The 24,257-nt window shown below is 36.0% G+C and overlaps 2 protein-coding genes across 2 annotated transcripts; one reads left to right on the top strand and one right to left on the bottom strand.

Moving 5' to 3' along the window:
• Positions 1 to 381: 381 nt before the first annotated feature.
• ier5l (immediate early response 5-like) lies at positions 382 to 2,652 on the top strand. Its single transcript, XM_073840867.1, has one exon. The coding sequence runs from the start codon at positions 524 to 526 to the stop codon at positions 1,430 to 1,432; it is 909 nt and encodes a 302-aa protein (XP_073696968.1). The 5' UTR covers positions 382 to 523; the 3' UTR covers positions 1,433 to 2,652.
• A 2,156-nt stretch (positions 2,653 to 4,808) lies between these two features.
• On the bottom strand, positions 4,809 to 22,195 carry ptpa (protein phosphatase 2 phosphatase activator). Its single transcript, XM_073839944.1, has 10 exons — positions 22,144 to 22,195; positions 20,236 to 20,345; positions 18,809 to 18,895; positions 18,555 to 18,680; positions 18,287 to 18,404; positions 16,039 to 16,138; positions 15,752 to 15,876; positions 14,399 to 14,499; positions 10,478 to 10,585; positions 4,809 to 7,302 (listed from the first exon to the last, which is right to left on the bottom strand). Exons 1-10 carry the CDS (start codon positions 22,181 to 22,183, stop codon positions 7,228 to 7,230), a joined length of 990 nt encoding a protein of 329 aa, XP_073696045.1. The 5' UTR covers positions 22,184 to 22,195; the 3' UTR covers positions 4,809 to 7,227.
• Positions 22,196 to 24,257: the final 2,062 nt, after the last annotated feature.

Here is a 24,257-nt window from a genome sequence, read left to right as displayed (position 1 = left end):
GTAATAACTCATACAGAGTGTTTTTCAGTTGTGTTAAAGTTACAATGCTTAGCACTTTTTAACTTATGAAATAAAAGATTTTAGTGAATTTGTGTCAGATCCTTCAAGCAGTGTCTCCAGCACACATGACAAGAGAACGCACTCCGATGTACAATGCGCCTCATGAGAACATTCCAGTTTGGTAAAGTCAGTTTGGAATTTGAATAGCACAGAAGAACCGCCTCTCTGCGATTGGCCGAGATCAAAACCTCTGGGTGGAATCTGCTTGTCACTCAACGCTATTCTCGGCTTCTGATTGGCCGGAGTCGAGGTGGGCGGAAAGTTCTTGGCCATATATATACTATGGCAGCAAGCGCAGGCTAATGATTGCCTACGCTCACACGTTGAGGCAGAAACGACCACGTTCAATGTTTCTCCACAGAGCTGACTTAAGCCTTCGTCCCCGCACGAAATATCGTGATTCTGACTAAAAGAAAGTTTGTTTCCTTCATCGGAGAGGTGGGAAAACATCACGAGCCCGACCATGATCAACACCATGGAGTGTGCAGTGGATGCACAAAGTCTCATTTCGATATCTTTACGGAAGATCCACAACTCCCGTACGCAGAGAGGGGGCATCAAGCTGCACAAAAACCTGCTGGTCTCCTATGTGCTGAGGAACGCCAGGCAAGTCTACATGAACGAGAAGTACGCCGAAATCTACAGGATGCAGCAGTACGAGGAGGTGATGACCGTCTGCAACGAGATCCAGGAGCTGAACCCGCTCGACCTGGTGGAGGACTGCGAGGAGCAGACGGGGGACTGCTGCGGCAGCGCGAACGAGTCGGCGAGCCTCTGCGGCGCGCTCCTGCCCGTCAGTCACCAGGCTCCGGCGGTGCAGCACCTCCAGCCCAGCAGCGCCTGCTCGGTGCCGCTGGCTCTCCAAAGCGAAGAGGTGTGCAAAGCGCCGGAGCCCTCGTTCTACCGCAGCTGCTGCGCGGAAGCCTACCCCGTGTCCAACTGTGACTTTTCGCCGGTAAACAACATGCACTGCAACAAGACCACAGTGCTCGATTTGGACACGCATGTCGTTACCACGGTGGAGAACGGGTATTTGCATCAGGACTGCTGCGCTTCGCTCCAACAGTGCTGCCAGGGCGCACAGAGCCCGGCCAAGAAGCGCAAGCTTGACTTTGGGTACTACGTGTCCGAGATCGAGGAGGTACCGGATTTTACGCCGTGCAAAAGAGCGAAATTCGAGGACTCTTCATACGCGAGCACAGAGCCCTTGGACACGTCGAACATTTCCAACCTCATCTCGATCTTCGGCTCGGGGTTTACGGGACTGGTGAGCAGACAAGCGGACTTGGAGCAAGCCTTAAACGGACAGTTCTGTAGCAAACAAGCCCTGGCGAGTTTAGGGGCTTGGACGAGAGCTATTGTAGCCTTTTGACTCTGTGGTTAATGCGAATACAGATACTTTATGAAATTGTACAAAGTCTAAGACAAATTGACTTTTATTTTTGCAGCAAAGTTATTTAAGCCTTTTTTTTTATTTCGGTTCGTTTTTAGTTTCGTTTCAGTGGGGGAGGCGGACAGTGGTTGTAGCCTACCACTTGTGATGATGTATCCTTTAAAAACAAATGTCGATATCACAACAAACGTTTTAAAACGAAGTTGAATTTCGTTGCCTTAAACCCAACGCAGACTGCTAGCTATGGCCACAAACATGGAAAGTCTCTGAATGTTTCGCTCGTGGATTGTTTCTTTTCTCTCTCCCTTCCCAGGAACTTTCACAAAGATGTAATGTAAAATAACATTACAGCTCATGTAATGTTGGGAATAACAGGCTGCAAACGGAGAAGCCTACCCACTGCACGCTTATTTCTCACACAGTACACAACACTTTAAGCAGCCGTGGCACATTTTCTACCGTTTTCACCAGTTTACCAGTAGAACAGGCTACAACAAGAAGACTGCCTGAGCTCCTGCTGTCGCTAACGCAGAGCTCCAGGAAGAGGACTGGCACACACACAGACTACATTCTGTAATAGTATCATACGAGGCAATCAAGTAGGCTAATGAAGGTGCAATATTTGAACCCCCTCCCTGTCGGACTTTCTTGTTTTCTGTATTCTGAAATGTGCTGTTGAAAGTGGCGAGGACTGGTGCGTTTTGTTGACTGCACTGACCTACAGCTCCAGTTCCTCTCCGAGTGTGTTTGTAGTTCGCCTATGCCAGTCACCTCATCAACACTGAACGTTGGGGCCATTAATTAACACTACAACTCCCATAATGCACGCCGTGATTTAATCTGCCAGGTATTTTTGTTGACTCTCCAGCGTTAACCATTTCCCGCCCCCTGACTCTCAGAAAAAGTTTTAAGCCTTCACAGTAATTCATGATGCCAGCATTTGCTTGGTTTTGTGGGTTTGATTTTATTTTCTACAAACTTAGACCTTTTGTTCTAAAAAGGCAATCTCATAAATTAGCCATACGTCCTCACATTATATAAGCACTATGTGTACTGAATTAAAGACGTTTTCAGACGTATTCTCCATATTTTGTTGGTATTCTTGTATTTTTGTGCATATTAAATTGTATATCACCGGGTAAAACTGTTTTAGAAAGTATTTGTTTAAAATTTATAACCTTAATAAAAAATCAAACTTACTTTGCATTGCCTCTTCTTTGACAAACCATTACAGCTGCCTTCAACTGTAGGCCTCATGATGTTGAGCTTGACTCAAAGCAACACAAGAGAAAGGTTATATGCAGAATCCAACTGAGGTCATATTCATTATTATACATTCACCATATTGTCCATAACTAACTGTAACAGAAAATGTTAGTTTTCTAATCAAGTATTAGCCTACAAAACTAAAACTGTGGATTTAAGTTCCTAAATTAATATTCTCAGCACTGTTTTGAATCACCTGACATTTGATTTTAGATATAGCCTACCTGAGGGATAATAAACTGTCACCTCCAGGCCACGAATAGAACTAATGAAAAAGAAAAGTATAAGTATACACAAAGTGAAGAGCATAAAACAAAGCATATCATTTAGTAAAGCCTATTAAAAACTAGGCTTTTAAAGCAAGGAGCAGACCCCTAAAAGCAAACTTTTGCCTGACACAGAGGTATCACGTCCTATTGGCGGGCACTTTTTATAGCCAGAAACTCCCGCTAAACTTGCAGACTGTGTTATCTCTGCTGTATGCCACATGGTGGTGTTCTTCAAAATCAATGAATGAAGGTATTAGAGCGCCTATGTAGCGGCACCTCGGGCTGACCTCGAATCCGCTGCTCCCTGCAACCCCCTCCACCCCTCCCCTCCCCTTCCCCTTCCCTTCTCGTCCTCTCTCCGGTCTCTCTCTCTCTCATCTCTAGCCGAAACCTCTCGACTCCTCTCAATCTGAGATACCGCAGTACGCCCGACACATCAACGTCCAACACACATAGGCTGTTATCAAGTCGTTGTCATGGCTATTCTCGACGAGCTGCTTCGCGCACGTTTAATTATCGCTAAAAACGCAGGTAATTCGGTCGAGCGGTATGTTGTGTACTACATTAATGACGAAACGTTTAAAACCGTGCAAATATGTGCGGTTGCTTTGAGCTAGGTTTGTGTTGCGACGACACGTCTGTGAAAGAACTGAGCGATTCAACAAGGTGAAATTAATGTCGGCTATAGAGCGTGAAACTTATATTTGAAACTTTTAGTTTGTTTGTATTTCCGAAAAGGCTGATTTTGTGGAAAAGCTGTCTATGCTAACGTTTCCAAATCTTATTTTGTAAAAAAGAGCGTTTGTATATTCGTTTTATTTTTGACAGGCGATGCACAACCCGGTCTGTGGTGTGTGGCGAGCTCCTCCGCGTGGCCAACGCGGGAAACGCTACCATGGAGAGCGAATGCAGATTTTCTCATTTTACATGATGCGCCGTCAATTATACACACGCACAGAACATTCAACATAGATAGCACATGTTTCATTAGCCGGTGGACGTGATATATATACTAAATACACTTCTGTTTACACTTTCCAAAATGAGCAGCATTGTGAAACGGGCTCAGTGGTAACATCAAATGTTAATGAAGACAAAAGGCACGACTTTAATCTTATCTTATCTCAACTGCGCCTGTTGAACTCAGCGGTGGAGCCTGCGTCTGAATACAACTGAATAGAAACGGGGGGAGGCGGATGGGTGTTGGGGGTAAATTCGACATGCGTTCGTGTCAATTACTCAGCAAGCTGTGCGAGTTTCACAGTGGGGCGGCTGGACTACAGTGACTGGGCAGATGCTGAATTTGGCAACCACTGAAAATGACTCAACTGAAACTAAACAATGTGAATTGGCCTGGCCTGCGCGTGGGTTTTAAAAAGCACAATATAGTACCAAATTTGCCTCATACATACCCTTTCTTTATATTTAAAAAACACATTGCATTGCAATTTTGGGTTAAAATCTGCATTAATAGCTATATAATGACCATTTTACCTAGAATTATTATATAACTTTAAAATATCAACACTTGCCATTTGGCCTGCATATCTTTCTCTCTGAGGTAATGAAACTTTTTATTTGAATTGTATACAGTTTTATATGAATAAAAGCATGTCACATAACAGGACACTGCTGAATACTTGACATTTCTGTGAACTGTATATTGTGATGAGGAAAAGAAACCACACATTTTTAACAGTGGTAAGGCTTTGTGCTATTAAAAGAGTCGCAATGTTAGCGATTCATTTGCTTCAAACTTAATTGTGTTGGTTGGGAAGCAGATGAATAGTCAGTGCTATGTCCCATTATTAACTCAGTAGTTCTATTAAATCTCAAAAATCATTTTTATTATTCTCAGAAAGACAATTGTCAGACACTAATGATTCTGATGCAATGGTAACTCTTTGAAATTCAGACATGGAGCCGGTTACAAGAAACAGTTTAAGCAAATCCTTAGTTATAATAATTTGTAATTAGTAATATATACACTACCAGTCAAAAGTCTTTAAACAGTAAGACTTTTATTGTTTTTAAAGAAGTCTCTTCTGCTCACCAAGCCTGAATTAATTTGATTCAAAGTACAGCAACAAGTCAAATTTTGAAATATTTTTGTTTAAAATAACTGTTTTCTATTTGAATATATTCCTAATTTCAAAGCTGAATTTTTAGCATAATTATTTCAGTCATATAATCCTTCAGAAATCATTTTAATATTCTGATTTGCTGTTCAAAAAACATTTATTATTATTATGTTGAAAACAGACGAATATATTGTTTTCAGGATTCTTTGATGAATAGAAAGTTCAGAAGAACAGCATTTATGGTAATATTATAAATGTCTTTATCATCACTTTTGACCAATTTAAAGCATCCTTACTAAATAAAAGTATTACTTTCTAAAATATTCTGACTCCAAGGTTTTGAATGGTATAGTGTATAATATAAAAGCTTTTTATTTCAGATAAATGCTGATATTTGGATCTTTCTATTTATCAAAGAATCCTGAAAAAATGTTCTCAACTGTTTTAAATATTAATAATAATAATAATAATAAAAATGTTTCTTGAACAGCAAATCAGCATATTAATGATTTTTTTTGAAGAATCATTAGACACTGAAGACTAGAGTAATGATGCTGAAAATGTAGTTTTGAGCACAGGAATGAATTACATTTTTTTAAATATATTCAAATAGAAAACAGTTATTTTAAATAGTAAAAATATTTCAAAATTTTACTGTTTTTGTTGTACTTCAGATCAAGTAAACGCAAGCTTGGTCAGCAGAAGATACTTGTTTAAAAAACATTAAAAACCTTGCTGTTCAAAAACTTTTGACTGATAGTATCCATCTTAATTTAAAGCATCGGTTTCAACTGCCTGCTGGCATTCAAGCTATAGCAATGATCTTGTAACATTTAACACCTATAGGGCTGCAAATCCCAAAAGCATTGTAATCCTAAGTAGATCGTAGAGATCAGTGGTGCCAAAGGTTTCAACAACCTACTTAGACCTACAAAGCATTTAGTAAAAGCAGCCCAGCTCTGTTAGTTGCGTATAATCCCATGTAAAACAAAAAGGCTTGGTTTTTGAAAACACCGTTTATCATCTAAAGTGCTCATGAAATGTGCAGAACTACTCTGTGAAGTATAAATGATATTTGTGTTGATCTAAAGGTTCACTGCATTTGAGTAAGAAAGCTTTGCACCAATATCTCAGTAATTTTAACATTCAGGCTGTAGCCTGTTCTTTAAAGGATACCCCCTCTGTGTTGGATCTGAAGCAAACTGAAACCATTTATTTACACAGAATGAAATGTAGAAATGAAATATACTTTACTGAGGTTGCATCATGCTAAACTGCTGGATCCAAATTCATTGTTTTAATTTACCAAACGGAAGACTATGTTGTATTAGCTACATGTGGCTGTTTAGAAACTAAATAAGGGTGTTTATTCCATTTTGCTATTGATTTAAATGAAAATAAAAGAAACAAGCACAGCCAAAAAGGTAAAACTAAAGTGTTTGACAACTTATTAATGTCTTACATACGAAACATGCCTCAGCAATCTTTGATAACTGAACAGCAAGAAGTTCACTACAAGTGTCTTTTGAGACACTGATGCTTCATAAACTCACAAACACCCACACACACACACACACACACACACACACACACACACAGAGAGAGAGACACACATTATTGTTCATTGGCTTCAGATCTTTGCACACAGGAAATAGAATCCATTAAACCAAAACCAAGCCTTCAACCATTCATCGTGACAAGCTCTTTCTTTATATACACATAAATAAATATAAATGCCAATCCAGATGAAAATGTATGTGCATAACTGCGTTGAGAATCTAAGTTGCAGGGACTAGATAAGAAAACCTTACAGACAAATTGCGTCACTTAAGAGGAATATCAGAAGTGGGATTTTCCTACGCACAACTAGTAGATTGTGAAGAGCAAGGCTGTTTAGATCTACCGTCCTGCAGAGTTTAGTTCAACTCAACTCAAACACTCTAATCTAGGTCTTCAGGTTTACTTAAATATTTTCAAGTTAGATGTATTAGAGCAGGTTTGGAACTGAGCTCTGCAGGAAAGTAGATCTTAAGGAGTAAGACCAAGCACCTCTGGTGATGAGAATGCATATTTATGTTTGTTAACTGGGACTGAAGTGGTTTCGTCCAACGTTGGGAGTTTTGGTTGTGCTCTCTGATGAGGTGCAGATTCTTGTCTCTCATGGTTTGACTGGCTGGATGGAGAGCAGGCTGCCAAACTTGAAATGCTGGATGACGGGGAATTTTTCTAGACACTGTGAGAGGACGACAGAGAAGGTGTTTGCTAGTATCAATCAACTTTAGAACAAGAGATTATATTTGCTAAACTTTTAAAATGTTTAATGCTATGGTGTCCAAACAGAATAAGACTATATACAGAGGTTATACACTCCTAGTCAAAAGTTTTTGATCAGTAAGATTTTGAATGCGTTTTGTGTTAACCCAGCCTGCATTTATTTGATCCAAAAATACAGCAAAAACAGCAATATTTTTACGGTTTAAAATAAGTTTTTTATTTGAATATATTTTAAAAAGAAATTTATTCCTGTGATCAAAGCTAAATTTTAAGCATCATTACTCCAGTCTTCAGTGTTACACGACCCTTCAGAAATCATTGTAAAATGCTGTTCAAGAAACATTATTATTATTATCAATATTTAAAACATGATTCTTTAATGAACAAAAAGATCCAAAGATCAGCATTTATCTGAAATAAAAAGCTTTTGTAACATTACACACTATACCATTCTAAAGCATTATCATTTTTTATGGTAAAGAAACTATACAAATTAATACTTTTATTTAGCAAGGATGCTTTAAATTGTTTAAGAGTGTTGCAAAATGTTACAAAAGATTTCTATTTCAGATAAATGCTGTTCTTCAGAACTTTCTATTCATCAAAGAAACCTGAACAAATTCTACTCAGCTGTTTTCAACATAATAATAATTATTCATAATTAGTAACAATAATAATAATAATAATAATGTTTTTAACAGCTAATCAGAATATTAGAATGATTTCTGAAGGATTATGTGACTGGAGTAATGATGATAAAAACTTGGTTTAAAAAAAAATCACAGGAATTAATTACATTTTAAAATATATTCAAATAGAAAACAGTTATTTTAAATAGTAAAAATATTTCAAAATGTTACTGTTTTTTCTGGATCAAATAAACGGAAGCTTGGTGAGCAAAAGAGACTTCTTTAAAAAAAAAAAAAAAAAAAAAAAAAAAACATTAAAAATCTTACTGTTCAAAAACTTTTGACTGGTAGTGTATATTCACATAGACTACTGGGGTCAGTAAGTATTTTTTTATATTTTTGAAAAAAGAAAACATGGCTGCAATTATTTGAATAAAAACAGAATTACTGTAAAATATTTTTACAAATGGAAATGTAATTTATTCCTGCAATGGCAAAGCTGAATTTTCAACAGCCATTACTCCAGCCTTCAGTGTCACATGATCCTTCAGAAATCATTCTCATATGTTGATCTAGTGCTTAAAGGGATAGCTCAACCAAAAATGAAAATGCGCTTACCCCCAGGGCATCCAAGATGTAGGTGACTTTGTTTCTTCAGAAGAACACAAACAAAGATTTTTAACTCAAACTGTTGCAGTCTTTAAGTCATATAATGGCAGTCAAATGGGCTTCACGGCTTTGAGAGTCAAAAAAAACATACACAGACAAAACCCTGCGGCTCTTGACAATACATTGAGGTCTTAAGACACCAAACAATTGGTCTGTGCAAAAAAAAAAAACTGAACAGTATTTATATATTTTTTTTTAACCTCAATGTCCAACTGTTCTGAGCATGTTCACAATAGCCGGCGCGAGACGCGTCAATGTGCTGGCATAGTAGACGCATGCACAGAAGCGATCTGTCGTGCGTATACGACACTCATTGTTTACAAAGTGCAAAAAGATTGTGTATACGACGGCTAATCAAAATGGTAATTACTTGTGCTTATTCTGATTGTTGCAACCAATTAAAAACTAAAAGATTACATTTGCTTGCGCAAACTCATCCGGAAGTGTTGACTTTTCTCTGACTCCCAACTTTTGAGCCTGATCGACTGAAGTTATGGTTGCTTGCTCTTCGTCATGTGCCGGCTGTTGTGAACATGCTCAGGACAGTTGGACATTGCGGTTAATCAGAGGTAAAAAATGATATAAATACTGTTCAGTTTCTTGCACAGACCGATTGTTTGGTGTCTTAAGACCTCAATGTATCGACACGAGCCGCAGGGTTTAAATTGGTTTCATCTGTGTATGTTTTTTTGACTCTCAAAGCCGTGGAGCCCATTGACTGCCATTATATGACTGACAGACTGCGACGGTTTGAGTTTCAAATCTTTGTTTGTCTTCTACTGAAGAAACAAAGTCACTTACATCTTGGATAATCTGGGGGTAAGCAGATGAACATCACATTTTCATTTCTGGGTGAACTATTCCTTTTAAGAAGCATTTCTTATTATTATCAATGTTAACAGTTGTGGTTCTTAATATTTTTACGGAAATATTTCTTTCCGGATTTTTTGATGAACAGAGCATTCAAAAGAACAGCATTTATTTGAAATGGAAATCTTTTGTAACACTATAAATGTCTTGACTAATCAATTTAACGCATCCCTGCTGAATCAAAGTTAAGGACTGAAAAGCTCTTAAAGTGTATAGTATCCTTAAACTACACATAAGGCTAAAGGAGATGTGAAGCAAGAACCTCTCAGCATGTATTTCAATATAGAAAAAAGTCAAAACTGAGACAAAGGCACATTGAAATGTCACTCAGATACTGAATTAAAACCTTTCATATATATATAACATTCATATGAATAGCTTTTAAACCATCTCTTTAACTTGTATTAAACTTGCAAGACATCAGTAACAGTCATGAGTCCCTGGCTGACGGAGTCAAAGAGAGAACGAGAGTGTGATATATACGGGGGTGGGGAAAGACAGACAGGGCGAGAGAGAGAGAGGGAAGGAGGAGGGGAATTTGCAGACAGACTGGCCCCTCAGCTTCGCTCTGCGCTGAAGGGAGAGAAGGGGGAGGGAGCACAGCCGTCTTCTCAACAACACAGGATGTGGGCTCTGGAGGAGGGGGTGGGGCACTCGGTTCTTCCCCTCGAACACACATGCTCGCTCGGTTAACTCTTTCAGCTCTGGTCTTAAAACTTCACAGACTGTGAATCCACAGCTTGGCATTTGTAATGACACATTTATAAATGTCACATCTAGACTGTTTGAGTGGGTAGCCTGCAATTCTGGTTTCTGAATAGAGTGTTTATTCATATTTTATTTTTCAGTTATGATAAAACAGGATTTAGAACTACCAATTTACCATTTACATACTCTATACAGATTCATTATCACATTATGTTTACTCCTGACATGTAAAAGTGTTTACAATACCATGATACTTACTTCCGCTTTATACATTCGTATGAGACCTTGATTGACTTTGGACCAAGAAGGAACAGCGCTGATGTTCCAAAGCTGATTCGAGTGTTCGGCAAAAGGGCCTGTTTTCATCTAAAAGAGGAAGAATACGTAGTAGTTAAGATCATGATTGTAAACTTATTTAATGGATTATTTTATGAATTTAATGATGCAAAAAGATATTTAACTTTAAACTGTTGTGGAAAGTTGCTAAGATAAAAATGTATTTTATTCTGAGAAGAAAAGAATACATTTTTATGTTTGTGTTGACTACAGATCATTAAAAAGGGCAAAGACAGTTTAAAAATAAAATGCAAAACAACAAATACCAATATAACAATGGTTATGGTTATGAAAGTGGTTCTTTAAAATAGTTGTAGAAAATTAACAGAATTAGGCACTAATATGTGACCCTGGACCACAAAACCACAAAAAAATGGGTATATTTGTAGCAATAGCCAAAAATACATTATATGGGCCAAAATTATAGATTTTTCTTTTATGCCAAAATCATTAGGATATTAAGTAAAGATCATGTTCAATGAAGATTTGATTTATTTTGAAGATATTTTTTTCAATAAATATATCTGAAATTAATTTTTAATTAGTAATATGCATTGCTAAGTACTTCATCTGAACAACATTTAAGGCAATTTTCTCAATATTTTGATTTTTTTGCACCCTCAGATTCCAGATTTTCAAATAGTTGTATCTCAGCCAAATATCATCCTATCCTAACAATCTATACATCAATGGAAATATTTATTCAGCTTTCAGATGATGTATGCAGCTCAATTTTCAAAAAAATTGACCCTAATGACTGGTTTTGTGGTCCAGGGCCACATATTAGCAAAATACTAACAACAGTACTAAACAAAAAAATAAATAAATAAAGTTACTGAAAATCAAAGTTTGTAGAGTTTACATAATAAATAATGTTTCTAAACACTAAGGCAATCAAAAACACGGTGCTGTTCAAAAGTTTGCGGGGAATATAACTTTTAAATATTTCTGAAAGAAATCTTCACCAACAGTGTTGTTTTCGTCAACGATGACGATGACGAAATCATTTCATTGACGGCACTTTTTTTCATGACGATAACGAGACGATGACGAGATAAAAATGGCTAGTTGATGACTAAAACATGACGAGACGTGTGTGAGTTTTCGTTGACGAGACGAGAATAGACGAAAATGTTAGTGGGTGGTCCGTCAGACGTTTAAAATGCATGACATTTCTGCTTATTGTGCATGCCAATTAAAACCTAAAAAGTATATGCTGCTATGGCAAGCCGTTTTAGCATTAAATACTCTTTGCCATACTAGTATGGCAAGCCGTTTTAGCATTCTATCCATGTTTGGTTACGCCCACCACCTGGCGTGTAGCGCACAACGTGCTCAACACATCACATTGTTGGCACTCAGACAGACAGACGATTAACCATGATGGGTGGTCGCAAACGGCGAGAGGACCTATGGGTGTATTTCAAATATGTCTTTAGCCGCTTTTCCACTATCGGGCCGAACCGTTCTCAATGCTTAACCGTTCTGTTCCGTGCCGATCCGGGCCAGTCAGCACAGATACGGTTTGATTTTCCACTGTGGTGCAGATAACGGAACTCTTTGGAATGTAAATACAAATGCGTCAAGTCGTTGCCTTGGGAACGCAAGAGTAGACAGCCCCACTTCTACTGTTATTGTCCTTTTGGATGTGATATGTATGTTTGAGTTTTTTATTTTTTCCCGGCACTGTTTTGAACTTTTCTTAATGCCCTACTCTGCAAGACACTGCGCTATAATTTTAAAAACTTTTCGTTTCTCTTTGCACCCTCCAGCTGTTTTTGAATTTTTCTTTCTGTCCAAATATCAATATTAGCGCAAATGTTTCATCCACAGACCAAAGTGTCTCAGCCATTTATATTTATATTTACCGTATCTGCTTACTGCGCATCCGCTTAGCCATAGAGAAACTGGTAGCCAGGCAACAGCGTGGCGACGTCATGCACACGCATTTTACCAGCCCGGTTCAGCACGGTTGTCTAACCGTGCCGAGAATTCCGGGCCGAGAACGGTTTGTAATCGTTCCGTGCCGTACCAGGCTCAGGTGGAAACACAACTGGAACTGTACCCGACCGTTCTAAGAACGGTTCGGCCCGATAGTGGAAAAGCGGCTTTTTATGTCTAAAACCATTCCTTCATTATTGTAATTATTGGTGAAAATAGTCGACCCGGAAGCTCACATTGTGTTGAACTATAGATCTGCTATTTTCACAACTTATAAGTGACACTACCCAACAGCAAAATACTTACTGACCTACATTAATTTGTTAAAAGACTACTTTTTCCCCTTATTTGACTAAAACTAGACTAAAACCTTTTTGACTTTTCGTCGACTAAAATTGGACTAAAACTAACACATATAGAAGTGACTAAAATTGGACTAAAACTAATAAGCATTTTAGCCCAAAAGACTAAGACTAAATCTAAGATGGTTGTCAAAAACAACACTGTAAAACTGTATTTTTTTTTAAGTAATTTTCTATTTAATATATTTTAAAATTTAATTTAAGTAATTTAGTCCTGTGAATGCAAAGTTGAATTTTCAACAGTCATTACACCAGTCTTCAGTGTCGCATGAATTTTCAGAAATAATTTTAGCATGCTGAAAACGTGAAACTGATGTTTTCTTTTTTTCAGGAATCTTTGATGAATAGAAATGTCAAAAGAACAGAATTTTTTTTTGAAATAACATTAACATAAATGTCATAAGTGACAGTTTTGATCAATTTATTGCATCCTTGCTGAATGAAGTTATTCACTCTTTTTAAAAAATATTATTGACCCTAAACTTTTAATCAGTAGTATATGTGACCCTGGACCACAAAGCATTAAGAGTCCATTTTTTTTTTAAATTAAGATTTATACATCATCTGAAAGCTGAATAAATACGTTTTCCATTGATGTATGGTTTGTTAGACAATATTTGGCCGAGATACAACTATTTGAAAATCTGGAATCTGAGGATGCAAAAAAAAAAAAATCTAAATATTGAGAAAATCGCCTTTAAAGTTGTCCAAATGAAGTTCTTAGCGATGCATATTACTAATCAAAAATTATGTTTTGATATATTTACTGTACAAAATATGATTTTTAATATGATTAATATCCTAATGATTTTTGGCATAAAAGAAAAATGTATAAGTTTGACCCATACAAAAACTAATTTTTGGCTATTGCTACAAATACAACCATGCTACTTAAGACAGGTTTTGTGGTTCAGGGTTACACGTGTGTCAAGTAAATAACCATAATAAAATTATGAGAATATTATCAAAAGATTAACAACTCTTCTGTAGTATTGGTAATTTGACAGTCATTATCAATTCACTGTACTATGAAGTCTATTCATGAGAGTTTATGAGAGAGAGGGGCTTGTGGGCTGCCCTTGGGAAAGAGTACTTTATGAATGGCTGTGCTGTGCGGCTTTACTCCACACACACACACACACACACACAGAAACTGCTCTCGTCAAGCCGGACTTTCCAGAGACCTACTAGCCCCTCAAAGAGGAATGGAGAGAAGGAAAGGGAGGAGAGAGAGAGAGAGAGAGAGAGAGAGAGAGAGAGAGAGAGAAAGAGAGGAAAGAGAAAGGAGGGGGTGGGCCCTAGGGGCCTTAGGAGTGATTCACAACAACGTGCAGGGAAGGAAGGAAATGACTCATGTGAGTGGAGTCCAAACACAACCTCCCTGAGAGAGAGAGTTTTTAAACTATATATTGTAAGTATTTACATGAATGGAACTTCTAAGTTGTTGTTTGTGTGTGCGAGCTAAATTTCAGCGTGCCGACAAAATGAAAATGAAAGGGAAAAAAGGTCTTTCCATGAGCAGATGCCAGATGACACACACCTCATTGATGAATTTAATGCACTCCAGAAATATGTAGTCTTGGTGGTACTCGTTTATGACCTTCTCCTCCACAAAGTGTCTGGGCTCCAGGGTTGGGTGGTCTACACACAATAGATGAACAAACATAGTTCAGTTACACAACTTGACCACTAGGTGTCTCTATGTTTGTCACTGCAAGCAACAATGAACCTGGATTTAGCTATTCAAAAAGTAGTTTATTAGCTCTAGATACAGTGTTTTTAATGTTAACTAAAAGTAAAAATTTTAAAAACTAATAAAATTGAAACAAAATGCAAGTATTAAATAAACAACTAAGTAAAATAAAAAAATGAAGTCTACATTGCCGTCCAAAAGATTAGGATCAGTAAGATTTTTAATGTTTTTAAATGTAGTCTCCTACGCTCGTCAAGGCTGTATTTATTCGATCTAAAATACAGAAAAAACTGTAATATTGTGAAATATTATTGCACTTTCTAATATTGTTTTCCTATTTTAATATACTTTAAAATAGAATGTATTTTATGATACAGCACTGAATTTTCATCAGCCATTACTCAAGTCTCCAGTGTCACATGATCCTTCAGAAATCATTCTAATATGCTGATTTAATATCAGTGTTGAAACTGTTGTGCTGTTTAATGTTTCTTTGGAAACTGATACTTTTTTCTTTGATTCTCTCATGAAAAGAAAAGTATATATTTAAAATAAAAACATTAAACAATATAAGTCTTAACTATCACTTTTTATCCACTTATCACATCCTTGCTGTATTATTTTTTTTTTAAAGAAAGAAAGAAAATTGCTAATAAATCAGCATATTAGAATGATTTCTGAAGGATCATGTGACACTGAAGAATGGATTAATGATGCTGAAAATTCAGCTTTGCTTCACAGGAATAAATTATATTTTAAGGTGTATTAAAATTAAAATTAGAATATTAAATTTCAATAATATTTCTCAAAATTACAGTTTCTCTTCATTTTTTATCAAATAGGTACAGCCTTGATGAGTAAAAAAAACATTTAAAAATAGTACTCATCCCACACTTTTGGACAGCAATGTATAAAAGTTTAATTGCTAAAACTAAACTGAAATGAATATTAAATCAAAAGAAAAATGCAAAAGAAAAAATTCATCTTAAAAATGACTGAAGCACAAAAAAAACACAAAAATGTAAACTAAAATTGAACAGAATACATAAAAATAAAGCTCAAAATCTAAATAAATAATACGAAAGTAACACTGTCTAGATCTAACAAAAAGCTGAGCTTGTTGTTAAAGACTAAAAAAGGAGGCATCTCAAGGCCAGGAGACATTATCAATAAAATAGGCAACAAAGGAGTCGTCGTTACCTATAAGCTGTGAGCTCCCCCATATGAAGGGAATGAATTGAAAGTCGTCAAGACCCCACACACCCTGACTCCCTGCCGGCTCCATCCTATACGCCTTCTGCAGTTTGCGCATCACTTGCAGATACCTACGCCAATCAGATGATAATGCTTGATGCAAATGAGTTCTAGACAGCTTTACACCATCAACCACAAAATGCAAGCCTAAATTACATTGTCAAAATTGTTTTGTTTTTCATTTAGTGTCCACTAAAGTGCTCAAAAGTCAAGCAATAACAAGATGCACTAACTTCTCAAAAACTTTAAATATGATGGCCAGCTGGTCCTCCACTCGCAGAGCTCCCACCTTACAAAGACAGCAGAGGAACGCAGCAAATGCTGCCTCATGACCTGCACACAGAAACATGTTATTTCTTATGCTCAATAATGCAACCAGTGGCTCTACATCACCACAGCATTGAACCTGATTGTTGAGCTTATAGTAATTGGATGTGATGAGATAACATGGCACTGTACCACAAAATAAGCAAGGCAATTCTATTCCTATTTGCCTTATCATTGCTGGTTAAACTCAAAAATGATTAATTGTCAAATAATTGACTCTTATTAACCCTCTTAAGCGTTTTCAGTGTGAATCATATCAGACTTTATATGAAACAAGAACTGTTTTGTGTACTTAAGGTCTGTAATCCTTTAAAATCCATATCTGAATTACTTTAAGCCCTCAAAAGCATCCAAATGTTGTGTTTCAACAGCACCCTCTAGTGATTATTCAGAGGAACAACATTAAATATATACCTGGATGAGTACAAAACGGACCCTTTTCACATTCACAGAGATCTCTGAATCTTAGATAGTTCACCCAAAAATGAATATTCTGTCACTAATTACTGACCCTCATGTCGTTACAAACCCGTAAGACCTTTGTTCATCTCCGGAACACATATGTGAACCTGGACCACAAAACCAGTCATAAGGTTAAATTTGACAAAACTGAGATGTATACATCACACGAAGCTCAATAAATAAGCTTTCTATTGATATATGGTTTGTTAGGATAGGACAATATTTGGCCAAGATACATCTATTTGAAAATCTGGAATCTGAGGGTGAAAAAAAATTGATTTATATTTATAGTAGGAATTTTACAAAAAATCTTCACAGAACATGATCTTTACTTAATTTCCTAATGATTTTTGGCATAAAAGAAAAATCAATAATTTTGACCCATACAATGTATTTTTAGCTATTGCTACAAATATACCCCAGCGACTTAAGACTGGTTTTGTGGTCCAGGGTCACATATTAAGATATTTTTAATAAATCCGAGAACTTTCAGACCCTACATAGACAGCAATGCAAACACGTTCAAGACCCAGAAAGGTAGTAAAAACAACAACAACAAAAAAAAACAGTCCATGTGACATTAGTGGTTCAACCGTAATTTTATGAAGACACAAAAATACTTTTTGGTCCGCAAATACAACAAAAATAACAACTTTATTCTCTATATTAAATTTTTTTCTACCATGTCAATTTTGGATGCACGTTCACAAGACTAATTTAACAATGTCCTAACTACCTTTCTGGCCCTTGAACGTGGTAATTACATTGCTTTCTATAAAGGCTCAAAAAGCTCTCGGATTTCATTAAAAAAAAAAAATTGTGTTCTGAAGATGAACAAAGGTCTTACGGAAGGTCTTGTTTTAGAACAACATGAGGGTGAGTAAGAATTTACCCTTTAAGCCGTCATAGTTCAGTAAAAGTCTATAGTGGTAAACAGAAACTACAGCTAATATAAGTTTTCCCATTTGTTCCAATAGTAAAAGAAACAATTCAATATAGTGCCTCTATGACTTTACAAAAGAGGACAAAATATTTAGAGATTATATTTATATTATATTTAGTACAGTGTTATAAATGTACCCCAAATTGGAAGTAAAAAACCTTTGCTAGATTTATGATATTTATGGAAATTCATCATTACAGTCTGTGAAAAAGTAAAAATCTATAAAATCTTATTTTGTCTTTATTATTCTCTCTATTAAGGAACAATAGATAAAAGTGTGAAAAGACATCATTTCTCTTCAAAGACAGCTATGGAAAAACACATACACAAACATATGTGACCCTGGACCACAAAACCATCCATACATAAGTAGCACAGGTATATTTGTAGCAATAGCCACAAATACAGTACATTGTCCTTTTATGCCAAAAATCATTAGGATAGTAAGTAAAGATCGTGTTTCATGAAGATATTTTTGTAAATTTCCTACAGTAAATATATCAAAACTTAATTTTTGATTAGTAATATGCATAGCTAAGAACTTCATTAGCAACTTTAATGGCAACCTCTTTAGTATTTGGATTTTTTTGCACCTCCATATTCGAGATTTTCAAATTGTATCTCGGCCAAATATTGTCCTATCCTAACAAACCATACATCAATAAATTTCCCTCATGACTGGTTTTGTGGTCTAGGGTCACACATAAGAAATAAAATGAACATTTATACTCATATATCCCCACACAAACCTGTTCCATAGTCAATCCTGGTGGAGTTGCCCACAGACTCTTTCAAGTAGACGGCTATCTCTGGAGCAGCATCATGACGCTCTGATGGCAGAATGGTCGTGACCAGAGCCTCTGCCTCCTGCACACACAAAACACTCTTAGATCATTTCACCTTGTACGAACAGCACTGCCATTGAAAAAAAAAATGCCTTAACCAATTCTCTCATTTAAACACTGCACTGAAAAATTATACATAAAAGGCCATTTAAAATTTAATTTGGGCACTTACCTGGTCTAGTTTACCATACCATGTGCGGTAAGCTTTATTGCCGAAGCGAGAAGGCTGGTCTACTGGTGGTGTCTCATCAATCCAGCGATCTAATGTTTCCAACATAGCAAGCAACTTCTCCACTGTCTAAGAGCAAAGAAAAGCATGCAAGCACATTTCTATGAGATGATTCATGAACCTGCGTTATTGTGACCAAAACATATGCACCTGTTACTTCTATTACATACAAATCAACAGAGTAAACAGTGACCCACCTCAGACACCTTGTATTCACATGTAAGTTTCTTTCCCTTTACACCCTCATTTAGGGTCAGAATGAATCCCATGTAATCAGCATACGCCTACTTACACAAAACAGAAACATGCTCAAATGCAAGAAAAAGAGGGCTCAATGAATGTTAGGGAGATGTTAGCAAGTAATATAAACTTCCGCTCAAAAGTCTGGGGGCAGTAAGATTTGTAATGTTTTTTAAAGAAGTCTTTTCTGCTCACCAAGGCTGTGTTTATTTAGTTTAAAAATACAGAAAAAACTGTGATATTATTAAATATTACTGCAATTTAAAATGTAAATTAAAATTCATAATCAATGTTGGAAACAGTTGTGCTGCTTACTATTTTTTTTTGAAACCTGTGAAACTTTTTTCATGATTCTTTGATGAATAAAATGCTAAAAAGAACAGCATTTATTCAAAACAGGAATCTTTTCTAACAATATAATCTTTACTATCACTTTGTATCAATTTAACACATCTTGCTAAACAAAAGTATTAATTTCTTTTTAAACGAAGAGAAAAAGAAAAAAATTACTGGCTCTAAACTTTGAATGGTAGTATATATTGCTAAAAAAAAAAAACATTTCTATTTTAAATAAATGCTGTTCTTTGAGTTTTACTCAAAGAATTCTGAAAAATATATCACACATTGCAAAAAAAAATATTAAGGAGCATTGATAATAAATCAGTATTTTAAAATGATTTCTGAAGGATCGTGTGACACTGAAGACTCCAGTAAAGACGCTGAAAAATAAGCTTTGCGTGCCAGGAATAAATTATATTTTAAAATATATTAAAATAGAAAACCATTATTTTAAATTGCAATATTATTTCGCAATATTTAAATATTCTGTATTTTTAATCAAATAAATGCAGCTTTGATGAGCAGAAAAGGCCTTTTTTTTTAAAAAAAAAACATTAAAAATCTTACTGATCCCAAACTTTTGAGCGGCAGTGTATATTTATGAAAAATTATCATTACAATTATTTTGTTTTAGTTTTTTTTTGCAACTAAAAATTATGTTGTGGTTTGTTTTACTACAATTTTAAGTCATTTGATTGTGTCATTTCAACAAGGAATTTAGCTAGAATAAAACCTATTTTTATAGGCCAGAAATTTTCATTTTTAAATTGACACATTTCTAATGAGAAAAAAAACATTGAGTAAATAGCAGAAGTAATAGATGCAGAGGTTCTCTTGAATTTTATTTTTTAGAACTGTCTTTAAAATGTAATGGGGCTGGTGCTGCAACCAGCCACACAACAGAAAGTATGTCAGACAATAGAGATCCCTATAATTATCTTTAAACTCTAGAGATACTGGGGAAAGAGACTGAAAATTAATGAGCTATTTTTCCATCTCTCCAGGTAGCACATAAACTGCTCTCATAGTGGGTTGTACAACATACCTGTGATCTTTTCCATTTGCCCATATCAGGAACCATGCTGATCTCCTTTTTTGGCACCATGAAGTTAAAACTGACAGTATTGGGAGGCTTGTCATCCTCATGGGAGGAGCCTGCACAAGAGATGAAAAATATGATGGACACATCCAATTTTAGTGCCAAATTAAAATTATATTAATACTAATAATAAAACTAAAAAGAACCGATAGCAACTTGATTAAAAGTGGTTTCTGCTATTCTAAACTTTATACATTTCACATAACTTAAACTGGTTATGATTTATTTTTAACACAGTCGAAGGACATGTTGGTTTTGAAAATAATCATTTATCCAGATCCCAAAAAATTGGGTATTAGTAATGCTGATCATCATTAAAACATAAATTAGAATTCCCAGCATTTGTATGGTAATCTGACAAAGGACTGAAGAAGTTTCCCACGGCCCTTGATCAATAAGAGTTGTGAGATGCAATGGTGCCAAACATTTTGATTTTATGTATGCCAGGAGTAGGGTTGCAAAAATATGGAACATTTCTAGAAAATTTCTGAAAGATTCCAGAAATTTTGGAAAATTTTCTGGGATTTTTGGAAAGTTTCTGGAAATTTCCCACCGCTTTGCAGCTCTACCCAGGAGTACCCAAACTCGGTCCTGAAGGGCCGGTGTCCTGCAGAGTTTAGTTCCAACTTGTCTCAACACACCTGCTGGAAAGTTTCTAGCATGCCTAGTAAGAGCTTGATTAGCTGGTTCAGGTGCGTCTAATTGGGGTTGGAGCTAAACTCTGCAGGATAATGGCCCTTCTTTAGGCACCCCTACAAATAAAGTAAAAAAGTTACATATATAATATATATATATATATATATTATTATATATATATATATTTTTTTTTTTAATAAAAATATACAACAATATCAAAACACAACATTCTGTGGACATTTTTTTAACATACCGACTGACTGAAATTTCAATTTTATCTATATATATTTTTTCTACATACTTTCAAAGAATAGTGGGAAGGATGAGGAACCAGCAGCCAGTTGCATCAAATCACCCTCATAATAATTCCCTTACACAAAGAGTTTCTTTCGTATCCTGAGGGCCACCGATAATATAAAAGGTCTAAGGCTGATGATACTTGGGGCAACATTTTGAGCAATGTTGCTGGGCAATTTTATGGCAATGTTGAATCTGGATACTTTAACTCGGTCGTGGTCTCTGTGTTTCACTTGGTTGCCCGTTGATGGCAACGTTACCCAACAACATTGCTCAAAAAGTTGAATTGTGTATCATTAGCCTGAGGGTGTACCTAAACCTGAAAGGCCTCAGTTGGTTCTGAGTAGGAAATATATGAACCTATAATACTGTCCTAAAGAGAAAATGTTTCTAGTTCTCTTAGCAAAAACAACAAATCCCATTTATATGCAGTTGGTTCCCAGAATATACTGTCAGGGTTAAATTATCTGAATATTGTTACATTTTAACAAAACCTTCCACCATTTTATATAAACGTATCAGAATATAACAACATGCTACACACTGAAACCGACAACATTGTATGCTAAAGATTAGGTTTACCAACTAAGTTTTAAACTAAATGTTTTTAACCGCTGTGTCCATCATTCTAACTAAAATATTTTAAACAGCATTGTAAGTACATTAATACTGCATATAAGGGTCATTTGTTAGCAGAAAAAGGCGTAATAAGCTATATATGCGCCACGGCGCAGAGCTGTCAGACTCTCATCGATTCATTACATTAGGCGTGATAAGCCCACACTTAAGCGTTTTTCCTGCACATTTGTACGTCCCTTTCACCCCTTCAGGTGTTGCACAACAACACATACAAAAAGCAGATATCACTGCTATCTTCGCTTTCGAAGTATCCGTGTTTAAATAAAGATTGATGTAAGTTACCTGACGGCTTCTCAGTCTCCGCCATGTTTACTGAGATCATGAAAACACAACCCTTCAACTCTCACCCGCAGTTTCGCGTGAAACATAAAAAAAAAAAAAATCATTGAATGCAAATTGCTGTCAGAAAATATTACTGCAACTATTGTTTGATTTGTAACATGCGTAAAATGTAAATGTAAATATAGTCTTTTATTTCACGATTTCAATATTAAGGAATCAGTACGTATTATATTCACTATTTGTGTGATTCATTAATTGTTGTCAGTGGATTTATTTCACTTCAATATTTAAACTTTTTTTGTTATCTGTGATGCATTATTATTTACTATGTACATACAGTATACATACAATATAAATACATTATAGTTTTGCGTTGTTAAAGAAAAATAAAGCAGGGTTCATTGAAACCTTTTAGGATATTAAATTCTGGACCTTGGAGTTTGCAAATTTGGTTTATAAATTGGTGTTGTAATGAATTAGTAGATTAAATACTTTATCTTTTTTTACTTTCACTAATAAAATGTCTTTCAGATAATTGAGAATAATTTATAATTCAGCAGAATGATGACAGGGTTGCCAGGTTTTTTACAACAAAAACCACACAATTGTTACTCAAAACTAGACCAATCGCCTTTGAAGGGGGTCCCCAGGAAAAATCATGTTCTGGGGGAAAAATGTGTGTTTTCTGGCGCAGTTTCCCTGGTAAAATTCACATTCCAGCTAAATATCACATTATTAAGGTTTCCGATGAGAAGTGATGAACACAAACGTGTGGAGAAACCAAAACAAAACAACAGTCATGATTTAGAAGTACAAAATGAGGATTTGTTGGCGCAAGCTGGACAAAAGTGATTATTATGTTTTAAATATGGATATCCCAGCTAACAAAAAAAGGTCCCCAGGACGTCCCCTAAATGGCCTCTGCGAACGTCCACCGGACGTCATTGTGTAGGGTCCCCGTTACGTCTAGCGGACGTTCGCGAAGACGTCCTCCGGACGTTCACGGGGACGTTCACAGGACGTGCAGCGGCCATTCGGGACGTTTAGGGGACTTTCACTTTAAATTCTCTTTTGTCATTTTATTTTACATTTAGGCTAATCAAATATTAGTTAAAAATTAGTTCGACGGCAATTCTTCCCGTTATCTTCTATCCTAAAACAACAAAATTAAAACATGCAGTAGTATTATGATTTTTTATTTCTATAACTAGTTTGTCCATTGAAAAATAATTTGCAAAGACTGTTGAGAATTTGGATTTAGACCAGGCGGTCAGTTATTTAGTGAATGAGGCTATCCGTCCTAAATGTGTTTTTTTCTTTTGCCGCATTGGCATCTCTGTGTGTATTTTTACCACATGAAAATTAAAAACCTAAGTTCAGTTTCTGTAAATATCATGTACATTTAATCATTTCACCTTTACATACTAAGGTTAGCTTCAAAAAGTGTTCACATGCTAACTGTCAGCAGCCGTACACGACGGACAACTTCAGCAAACGTTTTAAAAGGTTTACTTTTCAGCATTACGACATACACAGTGGTTATGGTAGCTATGTTTCTTACAAAAACACATTGATGTGCCACAGGAGGCCTTTATTCACCCCCTGGTGCCGTGTGAGGCATTTTTTGTTAAAGGAACACACCACTTTTTTGGAAAATTGGCTCATTCTCCAACTCCCCCCGAATTAATAAGCTGAGTTTTTAAATCAATTCAACCGTTCTCCTGTTCTGGCGATATCACTTTTAGCATAGCTTAGCATAGATCATTGAATCCTATTAGACCAATCGCATCACGTTCAAAAATGACCAACGAGTTTTGATATTAATTTGTCCTATTTAAAACTTGACTCTTCTGTAGTTATATTGTGTACGTAATACCGGTAGAAAATGTAAAGCTGTGATTTTCTAGGCCGATAACAAGATTAGGAACTACACTCCCATTCCGGTGTAATAGTCAAGGAAGTTTGCTGCCTTAATATGGCCGAAGCAGGTGGAGTAATATCATAGTAGGATTCAATGATCTATTCTAAGCTATGCTAAAAGTGATATCGCCAGAACAGGAGAACGGCTGAATGGATTTCAAAATGGTAAAACTCAATTTATTAACTCGGGGGGA

The sequence above is a fragment of the Garra rufa genome, chromosome 5 (assembly GCF_049309525.1).
Source record: "Garra rufa chromosome 5, GarRuf1.0, whole genome shotgun sequence".
Lineage (NCBI taxonomy): Eukaryota > Metazoa > Chordata > Actinopteri > Cypriniformes > Cyprinidae > Garra > Garra rufa.
The sequence above is the reverse complement of the archived record's forward strand: the minus strand, read 5'-3'. Positions and strand labels throughout refer to the sequence as shown.